Source organism: Elgaria multicarinata, chromosome 6, assembly GCF_023053635.1.
Source record: "Elgaria multicarinata webbii isolate HBS135686 ecotype San Diego chromosome 6, rElgMul1.1.pri, whole genome shotgun sequence".
In the NCBI taxonomy this organism is placed as follows: Eukaryota; Metazoa; Chordata; class Lepidosauria; order Squamata; family Anguidae; genus Elgaria; species Elgaria multicarinata.
Window position 1 is genome coordinate 81,237,329 of NC_086176.1, and position 16,408 is coordinate 81,253,736.

Genomic DNA, 16,408 nt, shown 5'->3' on the forward strand with positions numbered 1-16,408 from the left:
AAAAGGGAAATAATTAATTAAAAGTACAAGTAAATTCACAGTTAAATTGTACATTGTACATGTCCCACTCATAATAATTTAAGATTCAAGAAATTAAAACATTATCACAGTCAGATGGCATCATCCCACGCCAACAAGCAATTGCAGCAGCACAGAATCTAGCCACCTTGGGTTATCAGAGAATTCTGGTCGGCCAGGAGATAATATATGTAAAACACATCAGATCTCCAAGGTATTCCTTGTAAGATAGGAGTAATAAAAAATATGCTGAAAATCACAATAAAAGGAGCAGTACATGGCCCACAGTCTCTATCATGCCAGCTTTACAGAGGCATAAGCACTCAGAATGTAGAATACTATTGTATCTACCGACCAAAAGTGCAAAGGGAAGCACGTTAAACTTAACCAGCATAAACACTTTCCTGTATTTTGGAATAGTTAGAAGAGTTAAATAGGTTGCAGGTAGAAAAGCCTGCCCCTATCTCTAAATTCAGGATGTGGGGTGGCTGCTCTTATATGAGCTTGTAGCTCAATTTCCCTAATATGCTGGCATATATCCCATTTGGCTTTTGAATGGCCTAAGGCCAGGATGGCATTTCGCAAGAGACCCAAATTACAGTTTCTTGTTCACAGCCCTTTTCCATTTAGACTGAAATACTGAAATACATCAGCCAAAGTTAAAGGGGCCAAACCTTGAGGGGCAAATATCATTTTTAGCCAAAAGTTTAACTCGGTGGTAGCATCATTTCTCACCCGCTTTTCCTCCTGTCTCTAGCACAGCCTTCAGAGTTAACTATCAAAATTCCCATTGTAGTTACTTTCTCAATAAAATTCAAATTTATGGAAAAGCTCTGGTGATAGCAGCAAGATTTTTATTCGCACACAGCTGGAAACATCCTGCAATACCGACAATGGATGAATGGATGTTGAAGATGTTGGAACTTGCAGAGATGGCAAAACTTACAGTGATAATGAGAGAAAGGTCAACAGCCATGATGGAATGGAAACCTTTGATAGAATATTTGAAAGAGAAAAATGATGTATTTGTTTGTGGATTTTAGTATTAAGATGGGGAAAGGGAAGAAACAAGCATACTGTAACTCTGTGAATCCAATATATGAGACATGTAAAGGGTAATTAAGAAATTAAGGGGCATTTCTGGAATGAAGAGGGCAAAAGAAATAATATATCCTAACCTCACCCTTAAATGTTTTTTTTAGTGTAACTGTAGTTGTAATATGTATCCCTGTTGGTACGTATTATGTGTGATATCTGTTTAGATGTTGTTGGGGGAAAATAAAAATTAGAGGAAAAGCTCTGATCTCAAGTATCTTACAAGGGCACTCCACTTCCTTGACTGAATGATCTGATGTTATGTATGCTGTGCTATTACGTATTAGAAAACTTACTAGTTTCTGAGCGCTAGATGGATTACATTTTGTTCCTCAGCAGAATAGAGCCAGGGTTGTGTTGGAAATAGTTCTACCATATTTCAGCTAAATTCTGCCCCAGTCATTCATGTTCCAGACAGGCTTAGTCCCAGAATATGGAGAAATAGTTTTCAGTTGTGTATAGAGGCACAAATCCCAAGCAAGTGTGATACCACATAAAGCTTCAATTCTTAGCCCTTGTCCAGCCCATTGCCAATTCTAGTCACCTGTTCAGGACTCCACACCTTTTTTTCTGATGAAAGGAGAAAACATGCTGGATATCATCAGCATACACATAATAAACCACTCCAAATCTCTGGACTATCTCACCTCAGTTTCATGCAGACGTTAAATAGCATGGAGGACAATAGTATCAATGCCATGGTGCTGAACTACAGTACCTCAATACCCTTCAAAACCCTACCCATCAACTACAGAGCAACTAAGACTGCAGTGCATCCTATCTAGACAGGGGAGTCAAAAGGATACTATGGCTGACAGCACTGAAAATTGCTGAGAGTTCCAGAGTTAAATTCCCTCTCCTAGTTCAGGTTATCCATGAAGGCAATCAAAGCAGTGCAAGAACCCATGCCAAAGATGGGATCGAAACTGGCCCAGATTATCTGCATTATTCAATAGTATCTGTAGCTGCACACTGTCCCTCATTGCAGCAGCTTGCTCAAAAGGAAAGTTCAGTGACCAGGTGGTAATAGTTGAATAATAGTCTGGATTCAATTATATGGAGTCACCTAATGAACTATTACTATGCTAAATATGAACCCAGATAGGCAAGCATTAAGCAAACAATTGGCAAGGACCACACCTTTCCACCAAATCTGACCTCCTCAGGCTGCAATAAATGAAATTCATCCAAGCAAGTGCAACTAGACAATTCTCTGGTAAAATCTTGTATTAGTACTGTATGCAAAGTAGAGTCTAAGTAAGACCGAATGTGAGCATTTTAGAAGTAATGCGTGTGGGGGGATTTTTTTTTTTTTTTTTTGGCAAATGCATCACAACATACTGTTGAGGTTCTTAATGATTATTCCAGAGGCCTGTATGAAAAAGGCTCCATACTACTTGAAAAAGTTGTATTTGATGTCATTGTGCTAATACAACTATAGCAGAAAATATGTTATTTTCTCTTTATTCACAAGGGTTCTTTTTCAAATTTTTAACAGTAAAAATAACTTGCATTCCAAAACATATGGTCCATTTGTTCTTTGCTATCATCACTGTCATGTAATAGGCTCTACAATTTCAATCTGTTTGATTGGACTTAGCTCAAGTTTCTCCCCACCCCTTGCATTCAAACTGTCATCCAACTGCTTTTGTCCCCCAATTCCATGGTATACCAGGCAGCTAATTGTGCTCAGGTCAATGGAAGAGAGCACTTGGGAGTGATTGTGTTGAACACCCTGTTCATTTCTGTATGTTACAAATTGATCAGTACTTCAACAGGAGCACCAGCTATGTCAATGGGAAATTCCGAAGGGCTATCATGAAACTATTCAGATCCATCAACCTCTGGGGCTGGTTCAGTCTAAGTATTTCCCCATTGCTGCATGTGGTAAACACCACTAAAAACTTAGGCCTTAGCTAGACCTAAGGTTTATCCTGGGATCATCCCAGGGTCATCCCTGTTCATGTAAATGACACACAAGATACCCCGGGAGCAGGCAGGGACGACCCAGGGACAATCCCAGGATAAACCTTAGGTCTAGCTAAGGCCTGAATTTCGCCAGGAAGTGATCTGTCTATGACAATAGGACTTTTGAAAGACTCTTCACTAACATCTACCTGCCCGGAACTGAACATTAAATCTGATCAGAAAGAGGGACCCCTCTCATTTGCCCACCCATGAGAGTAGTTAGGTGGGTGATCGCACATCAGAGGACCTTCTAGGCAGTGGCCCCATACCTTTGGAGCAAGTTGCCATCGGAGGACCACCATGCTCCGTCATTGCAGGCTTTTAAGAACGTCTTGAAAACATATTATTTTGCCATGGCCTTCTCTTGATATGACTACTGTCGTTGCTGCTATTGCTGTTGGTGCTGGTTATATTGTTGTTTTTATTGCTATTTTATTGTGTGCATGTTTTACTGCTTTTAATATTTTAACTGTTTTAATGTATTTAATTGCTATAAACCACCTTGGGAGGGGTTCTGCCCTGAAAGGTGGCCAAGAAATGTTTTAAATAAATAAATAAATGTCTCTGAATGTAAAAGAAAATATACCTTACTTCATGATAGCCAAGAGGATGATCCTTCAAGGCTGGGAAGAAAAATCCACCCCATCCATAATACATTGGACAGAAAGCAACTTATAAAAACACATACTGTCACCGACAGCCTGTCCTGACAAACACATGGATATTTGGTCTGCATATTTAGAATTATACAGCACTGTGCAAAAGTCTTAGGCCGCTCTGAAAAAAAAATTAAAGCCATTTATCTGAGAAGTGTTTATTTGTTCGAAAAAACGCTATATAACACTGAAGTAAACACAAACAAACATGAATACAATGAAAAGTAACAAAAAATTCTTGTATTTTGTCTGGGCTCCCTTAGAATGTAAAACTGAAGCAATTTGCTTTGGTAGATCGGTATGTAATTTTTTCAAATAGTCCTGTGGTAAATTCTTCCAAGCTTCTTGCAGGATTTGCCATAATTCTTCTTTTGACTTTGGCTGATTTTTGTTCTTTTCCTTGTCCAAGTGATCCCACACAGCTTCAATTATGTTGAGGTCGGGACTCTGAGGTGGCCAATCTAATACTGTGAGTTTTTCATCTCCAGACTTCCACTCTTAAGTAGGACTTAATCGTGTTTGGGGTCATTATCGTGCTGAAAGGTAATGTTTTTTTCCAATCAGTCGTTTTCCTGAAGGTTCAGCATGATGAATCAAGGTCTGTTTATATTTCTCAGCCTTCATAATGCCATTGATTTTAACCAGGGCCAGATCTACAATTTGTGTCAAATCATTACAATCCCATCATGGTAACACTATATCCCTCTTGTGCATTTATATCTCGTAGGACATATGGCAATTGTTGCAGTATTCTGGATAATGTGGAATAAAAAGCAGGAAATAATACTATGAAAACGGTACATGGAATGTGTAATGTGTCCCAACAGTTATCAGTGCACTTCAATACCTCTAGAAAGCAGTAGTGTAGATCTCCTTCAAATCCTCTACACCATCAGCTGAAATACACCCCCACACCATAGAAGAGCTGCCACCGAGTTTCACAGAAGCCTGCAGACAAGCATCAATGTACTTCTTGCCAACTCTTCTTCTGACATATTGGCATCTTCGTGAACCAAAGATTTCAAATTTGAAGTCATCGTTCCATAACACTTTCTGCCACAAGTTGTTGCTCCATACATTATGGTCCTTTGCTTACAGCAATCTCTTCTACCTGTTGCCTTTCCGCAAGAATGGTTTCTTAGCTGCAGCAGGCCCTACAAGACTATTTCTTGCAAGATTTCTTTTCTCGGTCAAAGCATGTGCTCTGGTGTCATATGACTCTGACAGATGTGGAGCAAGCACTTCACTGGATTTCCTTCTGTCCCTCAAGGTAGTGGCCTTTAAGTACTGTTCATCAGATGCAGACAGCTTTTTGGGTCTTCATGGCATTTTCAGACTTCCAACTTGACCAGTTTCTTCAAATTTCTTGAAAATCCAGCTCAGCTAAAAAATATCTCATTAAGTTGAATCAGGTGTGCTGGTGGCGGAATGTAACAAATACAGTACATGGAATGAAACTCTACATGGGATTGCTGGGGTGCCTCGAGGAGAAGTCTGGGAAACAAACCTGTGTTCTTCTAGCCATTTCACAAGATATCAATAACTTTTGGGAAATCACAAGGAATTCTCATTGTTTTTGAATTGTTTAATGTTGATTTGTATTTATTCTATTGTTATATAGTGTTTTTCCAAGCAAATAAACACTTAATGCCCAGATAAATAACTTTAAATGTAATGTTCTTGGATGGCCTATGACTTTTGCACAGTACTATATGCGAAGTAGAAACTAAAGAGAGAAAAACACAGCTTAGCATATGGTTGTTTTGGGGTTGTTGCTTTGGTCTTATTTGTTTTTAAATTACTACTTATGCTTTTGTTGTTGCTGTCTTATGGTGTTACAGATCCTATGCTGATTTTGCTTTGTTTTTAAATTGAATTAAAAATTATACTGTGCCAGCTGCACTGGGCCAATGCATTTCTGAGCCTAATTTAAAGTGCTGGTTATGACCGTTAAATCCTTAAATGGTTTGGAACCAAATTACTTGAAGGTTATCAAGTAATATCAGCAATAGAGGCCCTTCTCACTTGCCCTTCTCACTTGCCCAGCTTTGAGGGCAGTTAGGTGAGCAAGTACATCAAAAGGGGCCTTTTCCACAGTGGCCCCATAGGTCTAGAATGGATTGTCATTGGGGGATCTGTCAGGCCACATTATTGCAGGCTTTTAGGAAGACCCTAAGGATTTACTTGTTTTACTGGACTGTTCCTCTCTATAGCCGCAACAATGCTGTAGATTTTTAGTAACGTTTTATTAATGTTTGCTGTCTTATTGTATCTTTTTTGTTATTTTATTTATTTATTGCATTTTTATACCACCCAATAGTTATATGAATTTTATTTATTATTGATTTGACTGACTGATTGTATTTCTATACTGCCCAATAGCCGAAGCTGTCTGGAAAGTTCAGAAAAAAATTAATGTTGCAAGCCACCTTGGGAGGGCTTTTGCCTTGAAAGACAGTCTAGAAATGTTTTAAATAAATAAACAAATAAATAAATAACAGACTTAAGGAAGCATTGCATTCTGGTTTCTGGGCATCTTCAATATATTTCCTTTTTCCTGCTAATCCTGACAAAATGGCCCGGACAGAGTTAAAGGAGGACAGCCCAGTCCATGGATTACAGACCATTTCTGAATGAAGGAAAGCATATGGTTTAGCTTCTAAACAGATCACCTAAAGAAAGCAGAATCAACGTTGGTACTACATGCAAATTCAAAAATATTAAGTGAAATTGTAAGTATAATGTCATTTTACAATTATTCTTATGGTAGTTCCCTACCTTGGTGTTCTGGCAAAACCAACGGTTGACAATTCCTGTTTTAGTTTTAGAGTACAATGCTTGGCTTATTTTTTTCTTGGGACCCATTTCACATTCCTATTGAATGCTGGGTTTCATTAAACTTGTTTACATTTTTTTCCTAAGTAATGTTTATTAGGTTTTAACTTCAGGTTTTTTACCCTCTAGCAAATACTGCGGTTCTGCAAATATTTACATTTTTGTTCAAACTATTTACTTATACACAAAAATGAGAATAGTTTGGTTTTTAATTCCAAACACACTGATTTGTTTGGGGGAAATGATTAATAAACACTGAGAACATATTTTCATTTGTGATGATATATGCAGAACAACACTGCTGATACAATTAATTTGATGGAGAAAATGGTGTCAGTTCTACAGTTTCCATGTGGGCAGTACTCTCTTCAGCTATTGATCGAGTTGTGCATACATGTGATGTCCCATACTGGAAATGCATAAATTTAGCTAAGCTAGATGAGAAACTGATGTTTCACTTTCAAATGAAGAGGTCATGTTCAGCACCCACAACCTGCCAGCTGATTCATCCCACAAACATCTTTGCATCTTCAAAACTTATTCCACATTGACTCATTCCATCTGCAGTAACCACAAGAAGCAAAGCAAACCACGCAGAACACATATAGGTTACAGTAACACTAAATTAATCCTCTGTATTTTGCAGGAAATCATCTCTGACTTCATCCTACAGGTGATAAGTTATTTGGAGAAGGAGAGCACACATCTTTATATTATGTTTTATGAAGAAGAAGAAGAAGAAGAAGAAGAAGAAGAAGAAGAAGAAGAAGAAGAAGAAGAAGAAGAGGAGCAACAACAACATTCCTCAATAGCCTGCTGTGACGCATTTGCTGGGCACTTTTAGGATATAATCAGTTGTATTCACTCTTGCACCCAGATATGCCTAGTTGACTGGCTTCATTTCTTTTCTTTTTTTAATGCTGAAGGAGTGCGGCTTGGGTGGGTGGGTAAATCAATGCCCTTTCCCCTATACTAAGCAGCTGCTTCCTTGCTTTGTTGAAATTGTTAGCTTTGCTACAACAAACAAAACAAAATCACATATCACCCTAAATTAGCCATCAAGAATGTTGGTGGCGCATCTGCCAAAGATGTAAATACAGAGTGCATTAGGAAATATTTATCTCTTCCATTAAAACTGGACGGGGTGTCACAAGCAGTGAACATGTGGGATACAGGAAATGTCTCTGAACTTTCAGAACCAAGAGTGTTGTCATTCTTGTGGACTGCCATGTATATTAAGTTCTAGCTTCTGCAGTGCAGAAACAACCAAGACCACAGCAACTGTATTTTATTTTAAAATGTATTATTACATTGCTAATGTGATCAATAACTGATGTTCTCTAGGTATCAACAGAGGGCCTCCCTATATACATCCTTTATTGGCTCTGCCATAGGCACAAAAATCCTTGTGTCTACTATTTCATGAATATAGACATGACGAATTGCTCTTAGAGGGGCTACTTTCTGTCCATGTGTTAATATTATCTACCTCCCTTACATCAGCTGCTCACCACTAATTTTTGTCAAGAGCAGAATAATTCTATTTTGTTGCCATCAGCACATGGGAAGTTCTGCCAGTTACCTCAGTTCATTGATGTGGGGCAGAATTTTTTCCAATTTTTTCAAAGAAAAAAACCCTGTTTCATAATAAACCTTAATGTGTGCCAAATGATAGTACAATTTTAGGCAAGCTTCACCATTTCGAGGTTGTAATTAATGTTTTTTGTAATTATTCCTAGCAGATATGTGAGAGAATACACATGTCATTGAAATACATGTATGTCTCAAAGTGAAATGGAATTAATAAATAGTGATAGTGAAATTGAAGATGCCCCAACAGTCTTAGTGGAAGAGAACTGAAGACTGTTGAAATAGATGAGATCAGCATATCACACACAGTTCTTTGGGTTGCTAAAATGAATTAGTTCATCTACAGTTTTCAGTGGGCCTATTTAGACAACACACTAAGCCACAGTTAAGCCACTAATCCTTTTGCAGCAAATGGTTAGTGTGTGTGTTTAAACTGTGGTTGCTTAGCCACAATGGTTAGGAATGGTTCACTTGGTTGATATTGCTAAGCAATATGATTAGCTCAAAATGTTTAACCACCATGGCTTAACATGTTATCTGAATAGGGTCACTGACTTCCCTCCATTCAGAAAAGAACAGCAAAAAAATGTAATGTGTGTGCACCTCCACTTCTGAGCGGTCAGAAGTTTCAAAGTTTCCCACACTTACTCAAGGCTCAGTTTCCTTAGAAGCTCACTGGAGACTGATGGTGTTTCTGTGGTACTGTGATACAAGGTTTATTTACATATATATGCAGGATGAGCATAAGAGGAAGGTTCACAGCATTTGCACTCCAACTGATTTTTCTCATGAGATTTCTAGGAAAACCCTTAGTGCCATCAGATTTACTGCAGTGAGCAGTCAGCTCTCTCTTTCAGATCAAGTTCCAGCACAGACTAATCTTCTGTGTGTGTGCGCACACACCTCATGCCCCTCTCTTTGATGGGTGGGTGAAAGATGAGTAATTTCTGCACATCACCTCTGCTCTCTTGGGCCATCTGGCTCTCAGAATGTTGTTGGCTAACATCTGTTGTTTGTCAGATCTTAGGCAGTATTGTCTTAGGATACCCAGGCTGATCACTCAACTTTAGAGCCCTCTTCCCCAACCTGGTTCTTTCTAAATGTTTTAGAGTACAAGTTCCAGGATTCCTGCCCATTGGCCATGCTGGCCACAGCATCTGGAGGGCACCAGCTTGGAGAAGGCTGTCAAAGGATTCCCCCCATCCCCCAGAAAGCTTTATTTTTCCAATTCAATATTTTCCAGAAAACCCACATCACTGCCTGGGATACATGTAGACACATCAATCCTTCTGAGTATGAGTCTCTTTTGGCCCTCACCATTTCTTTCTTGTATGAGTCCCATGCAGCATCAGTTCTATCACCATGTTTCAGATGTTTGTGAATGTGAGCATCTAAAGCATGAATACGAAGGGCTTAACCTTCTAATGTCTTCACTGATCCTGCCTTGAACAAGTTAACTATCCAGATAACTACCTCTGCTGAAGGAATGTCCATATTAAATGAGTCACATTGACCTAGTTCACATTATCACAGAGGAAAAATAAACCATTTTCTCTCCCCACACATGCTGCCTAACATAATTACCCTCAGCTTGGCTTGGCTTGACCTGACATCCAAATCTGGCAAGGGTGGGTGACTGGGACAGTTCATAAACCACCCAGCAATCCAAGAACAAGCCATGGGTTTTATAATAACAAATCCAAGTAATATTATTTCACTTCAGATATTATTATTATTATTATTTCAATTTATATCCCCCTAGACGGCATGCAAAGTTAAAAACAATTTAAACAAGATTTAAAAATCAATTAAATAATACAGCATAAAATCAATATATAATCATCAGTGGTAAGACTGTAAAAAGAGAAGGCCTGCTGGAATAATAGAGTGTTTAATGCTTGCTAAAAGACATTCAAAGAAGTCAGCAGACACATATATATTTAAATAATAGATATATTTATTTTATTTCCAGTGACTCAAGTGAGTCTCCATGAATCTACTTGGAAACTTCGTATTTTCTTCTGTCTTAGTGAATTACACTTCCTTTTCATATTCCCTCTTAATATTTCATCTTGCCTGCCAGATGCTAATATATTGTTCTATTAGTAAATATTAGACTGCATTTCTATTGTTTAGAGAGTGTCTTTATAGTGTGAATATAGTCTTGTATCATGTCATGTGGCCATAGCAGGTTTGTTCCTTGCTTTTTGGTTTTGAGTTACGAATGAATTCACTTTCTCTAATAAGGTATTGCTCAGCAGTCTTTGGTGTTGATTCAATAGACTTTAATTTTCTAACTTTTCTCTTCAGGCTTCCCCTTATTAATACCATACCCTAATTTTTCAAGTTATTTAGATTTAGTAGCATAATGATACTTCTCTGTGTGATCAGCCCTATAGAAATATATAACAATTCTAATTATCATTGTTACTTTGTTGTTCAGCCAATTAATCTTTGCAACTGATTCCTTAGTAACGTTCAAAAGATTTGAACAATTTTGCTTCTAAACAACAATTTCTGTCAGCCTAAGAGAGAACATGTTTGAAGGTTCAGTATGATAGCTCTATTCTCCCAAGTCAGTCTGGCTAACAACTTTCCGTTGTCCAGTGGCTTTCTTTGATTAGTCCTAGCCTTGTTGCATAGCATATAGTTTGGCCTAAATTACATGGGTTATGTTGCTTTAGGCCATAGCTAGGCGGGGCGATATCCCGGGGATCGCCCCGGGATCGTCCCTGTGTGTTCACTTGACGCACAGGCGATCATGGGAGCAGGGAAGGATGATCCCTCCCTTTTCCTGGGATATTGCCATACCCTTCTATCCCGTGTTTCCTGCAGTCTTGGGATGATTCCAAGACCGTGGGACGTGTGGCCGGGCGTCGCGGTTTGTTCTGGTTCCTCGCAAGTAATGCGAGGAGCCGGGAACCCAGCGTGGAGCTCCTCAGGAGCTCCGTGCCCATCAGGGGTGGGGTGAGGGGAGCAGGAAAATATTTTTTTAATTAAAAAACAACCTACCTTTTGTGTAGGAGCGCTCGTGCACTCTTCTCCGATTAAAAAAAAATGGCAGGCGCAACGTTCTCTTCCTCCTGGGACGTCAAGCACCGAGTGTAGACTGAGGGGGGTGATCTCGCAATCATAAAATCGCGAGATCATCACCCTCAAACCCCCTCGTCTAGCCATGGCCTTACACTTCCTTGCTTATTCCTGGTCTATATATAGCATACCTAGCTCTGGATTTTATTTATTACACAGATTTATATAGTACTTTCCAGTGAACTGTCAATGCGTTTAACATATAGTAATAATATAACCATAAAATACGACAGTAAAAATAAAATAAAATAATCACTGGTCAGCAATCAAACTAAAATTATACTGGCTGGGTCACACCTCAGGGAGAGCTTGCATAAAGAAGTGAATCTGAAGCAGACATCTGAAGTTGAAGAGTGATGTCAAAGATAAAGACAATCCCATAGAACAGCTGCTGCAACATTAAATGCTATTACAGGTACTCCTGAGGTGAACCTTACGGGCATGCAGCACTGTCAGAAGAGCTCATCCTGAGGACTGCAAAAATCAGGCATGGACATAAGGAATGACAAGACTCCTAACGTAACTTTTAAAAGGTTCATTTAGCTGCAGGAAGTGAAATTTAGATGATTTCTCTTCCAACCCTATTATTTTCTGTGGCCTGAAAAGACTGTATCCTTGCCATTTTTAAAAAATAAATAAATTGGTGAACCGCCCAGGGAGCTTTGGCTATTAGGTGGTATTAAAATGCAATAAATAAATAAATAATGAATAAATAATACCCTTTCTTCAGAATTCTGTACTTTTTAAATCTAATTATTGTGCAAGCTGGCACAATACTCCTGGTCACATACAATTATAAGGACCTGCGCATGGGATTACTAGAAAGCAGGACAAAATCAGCTCCCTTTTCAGAACTGGTTGTAGACCTGGCTTGGATTCTCTTTTATTCTTTAACTGGTGTATATATAATTCAGCAACCTCTCTGAAGTAAGTATCTCTTTGGCAGTTCTAGGTTTCAATCGCAGTACAAATGCACTCCAAAGAAGATTGTGTACTCTGCTGGTTACTCAGTTGCCAACCTCTCACAGAGCCCAACAGTACCAAAATATCAGAATCTTTTAAATTATAGTATTAAAAGTTCTCTTGATCAATCGTATACACTATACTTACCTCAATATGTGTAAATGTTATTTCATCAGTCACTATCTCCCCTATTTCCGAAGGGATGCCTCCACGTTTTTGTTGCAAGTGTGTTTTACTCATATAACCATCAGCAGAGTCCTGTATTAGAGAAAAATATTTTCTTTAAACAAAATTAAAAATGTTTAAAATCCAACAAATTGAACCCTAAAAGACCACTTAAATAATATTTTAAATAAAAAATAACATACAATACAATAAAATAAATATTTAGGCATCAGTAATATGATGACATTCAACAACTATATAACTCTTGACTGAAATGGCCCAAGATCCCAAGATGAATGCACTTTCTTTCTTTGCCACTCAGAAAATATGCAAACATTCAGCAAGACTAATTGGCCCTGATTCTTACCTTCTTTCATATTCATATCTACTCAGAAGTAAGTACCATTGAGTTCAACAAGGTTTACTCTCTGGTAAGGGTGTATAGGATTGCAGCCTAAATCCAATTATTGATCCTGCCCATATTTCCTTTCCCAATGCTGAAACAATCCATCCATCATTCTTATATTTATATGTCACATCTTTCCTTCTTATAAAGTATCTTTAAGCATCTTAGAACTGACCAACATACTTTTTCCATTGCCATTGATGGAATTTCTTCTTTTTTCCAAAACTGGGCTACCAATCCTTTAGCTGCCATTGTCAAATGAAATATTAATTCAATGTCATATTTTGAACCCAGCTCATCAAAGTAACCTAAGACAACCACTACAGGATCCAATGGTATTAGGACAAAACAACAACAACAACACTACTTGCATATTAGTTACAATAGCAATGAGTAGGTAGTAGATAACATTGAGGCAAGGAGAACTAAATAATGAGCGTTATGAGGACATCTTCATAGTTTGGCACCAAATTTTCTTTTAAGAGGAAAATCAAAAAGATATACTCCCCAATATGTAAAGCAATCATCAAAAGAATTTACTGGAAATAAAGTTTTGAAATTAAAAATGTCGATGGAGAATTGAAAGTTATTCTGAGTACATATTATTTGTTGCACAAAAGCAATGATTTTATCAGGATGGGTGGGGGGGGGCGATTACATTATTTGTAAAAAGCATTCCAGTTTAAAGAATGCCATGCAGGTAGAAGTACTTCAAAGGGGGATTTTTTTCTTTTTCTATCATATCATCAGTGTGGGAGAGAAAATATAAATAGACCTCGGGAAACGGCCATGGATATGAATCAACACTTAATACTGTATTCAATAAGGAGACTCAAAGACAGACTATCAAATACAGTCAAAATAAAACAAAGTGGTATTGTTTAAACCATAATTGCTGACCTACTTTTCAATTAAGTGCAGATGGTAAACCTGTAAATAGTGACAAAAAAGACACAAGAATTCAATAGAAATTTCAATAGAAGCATTTGACAAGAAGCAAGAGGATGTATCCTTCCCATATGCCATTGAAAATGGTACTGAAAAATTACCATCTGTAAAACAGGAGAATGTGAAGAAGTACTTTCTAAAATTAAACAGTAAAAGTATGCAGAACCAGAAAAGTCGTACTAAAGAAAGTCGCATTACAAATGGCTAACCTAAATTTTAAAGCTTAACAGTCTGAGAAAGTTAAGAACATTCGACAGAGTTCATATCACAAAGCTGGGATCCTTCACATTAAAGAAATATTCCTGTGAAAACATATTATCAGAAAGAAAATGCTTCAGGTGAGATGCAATTAAAGAACAAGAGGAAAGAAATAATAGCTTCATATTAAATTACGTTGCACCTGTAATGTAAAGAAAGAATGTATTTCAAATGTCACATATCAAGCATATGTACATGTGTAGGGGAGACATAGGACAGTATCCAATGTCGCTGATGCACTCCCATTCTGTTGCATAAGCAGGAACCCATCACTTGCACAACAAAAAGCAATGCCAGGAACAGCAGAAATGTTTGTTTCTAGATCTGGACAGGTCAGCAGAGCTTCCTTTTGCAAGCTCCATTGACCTGCCCCACTTCAGAAACGAGTGTTTCCGCTTGTTTCCAGCTGCTCCTGGAACTGCTAGCTTCCGACTAGTGCACAGGAAGGATTGGATACTGTCCGTAGTCTGACTACACTGATACAATAAATACTTCTCTCATGTTCTATTACTCTTGTGTCTGCAAAGCCTTACCACAAACGATGCATGTGCCAGTGAATTAGCAGGAAGAGGTGAGAGTTTTCAAGTTGGTCAAGGTGACAAACATTGGGCAGGACAGGGTATCAGAAATAGCTGCCCTGTATCTTCCACCTCCAAGAACACATGATCCAGGATCTCCTCTACAAGTGGAAGCCCAGCTTGATGCAATTTCTGGTTACTTCACGTTTGAAGTAGTCAAGAAAACTGACTACTTCAAATCCCCAACAGAGAGGCACCCTGCACCCCAAGGTGCTTCCAGCCTCTAGATCACAACTCACTCTCTCTCTGCTTCTGTGCACCTCTCCTCTGAAAATTGATTTTTTTTTAAACACACAAAGAGCTTACATCAACTCATCCATCCCCTAGCTGGGGGCTGACAGATTAACAATATGTACACACATACAGGATATATATGGATTGTTATACAGGTAAATGTTATTTCCTAAGTGTTATGTTTACTAGGAAAAGGGACCAAATTGATCTTTAAATGTCGCTCTTGTTTGGATCAGTCCAACAAAATTTTATTAATTAAATGTAGAAAGCAACATCATGTACAATGCTGACTTTCCAAGTAAACATTTATTCCCATGGGGGGGGGGGCTGGAAAGAATATCAATATTTTACAACAAAACTGTACAGCTACTTGGGGAAATAGTTTCACTGAAATTTTACGTAAGAAAACCAGATGTTCCATTTTCTTCAACTTCAAGTAATTTAACAACAAATATGGATATGAAACATTTTTTGTTTTGAATCAGCCTCTTGTAACGGTTAAGTTTAATTAAACTATGTTAAATTGCTTTCCCTGAATATCCTCTCTTTTTCACCCAGGGGAATGAAAAAAAAGTTTTGTAACTAATCATTTCTGTACCTAAGACAAGCCCCTGCCCTATGCATGGCACCCCATAAATTTAAAGGAACATCCTGTGTTATGGTAGATATAGATGAAGTAATGTATTTGTATGTATGCAAAGAAGAAGAAAACAGGAGTTACTCCCTGCCTCCTGTGGTGAACAGCTGGTAAAATGTAGAGTGAACTAATAATGGTTGCATACATTTAAGGTGCTTCTGTTCAGATTTCTATACTCAGACTTCTGCTGTTTGTGGCTCTACATTAGGAATGGACAACTTCTGACCCTCCAGATGTTTTGGCCTACAACTCAATCATCCCTCATTAGCTAAGCTGGCTAGGGGCTGATAAGAGTTGTAGACCAAAATATCTGGCAGGCCACAAGTTGCTCACCCCTGCTCTACAACAAGTCAGCTCAAAAGCTGTGGTGCAAAATAACTACCAGCTCCAATCCCCGGTTAACTAGCCAGAATTTCATTTCTCTGATTCTTTCTGCTCCACGAAGCAGCATCCAATGGCTATGTGTGTTAGGCTGCATGCAAAGAGCCAACAAAATGCAAAAGTGCCTCTCTGCCTAGCTTCTGCCTTCGTAACACCTCCTGCGAAGTTGACATCTGGCTTTTCATCTAGCACTTTGCAAACATGTCTCATTACCCCAACCTTAAAACATTACATAATTTAATCTTATTTAATAATTGTACATATATTAAATGAAATTGAGATCCATTTTGCATCCCTGCAAAGAATTCACCTGGTGCAGGTGCCCTCCCACCTCAACCCTGTAATAAAGTTCCTAGTCACCAGTTCCACCAAGCAAATTAAATATATCGACCTTGACAAATATGTCTTACAAAAAAGTTAAAGAACAGATCAGGACACAGGACACACATTGCCAGAAGAATATCTGTTGAAAGGCAAACAAACTGCATGACTGATAATGAACGGTAGCTGCATATTAAGAGCTTATTTCTCAAAGGAAGCACAAACAAATTGGGGTTTTATTAGCTGTTTCATTAAGTTTTATTTT

General features: G+C 38.2%; 1 protein-coding gene across 2 annotated transcripts in view; it reads right to left on the reverse strand.

The window, feature by feature from the left end:
• Positions 1–16,408, reverse strand: part of ATG10 (autophagy related 10) — a 126,129-nt gene that overhangs the window by 92,226 nt on the left and 17,495 nt on the right. For both annotated transcript variants that reach the window (XM_063129652.1, XM_063129651.1), the window contains exon 3: positions 12,363–12,473. In XM_063129652.1, the coding sequence (XP_062985722.1) occupies positions 12,363–12,473 (111 nt within the window). The remainder of the gene's footprint in view (positions 1–12,362; positions 12,474–16,408) is intronic.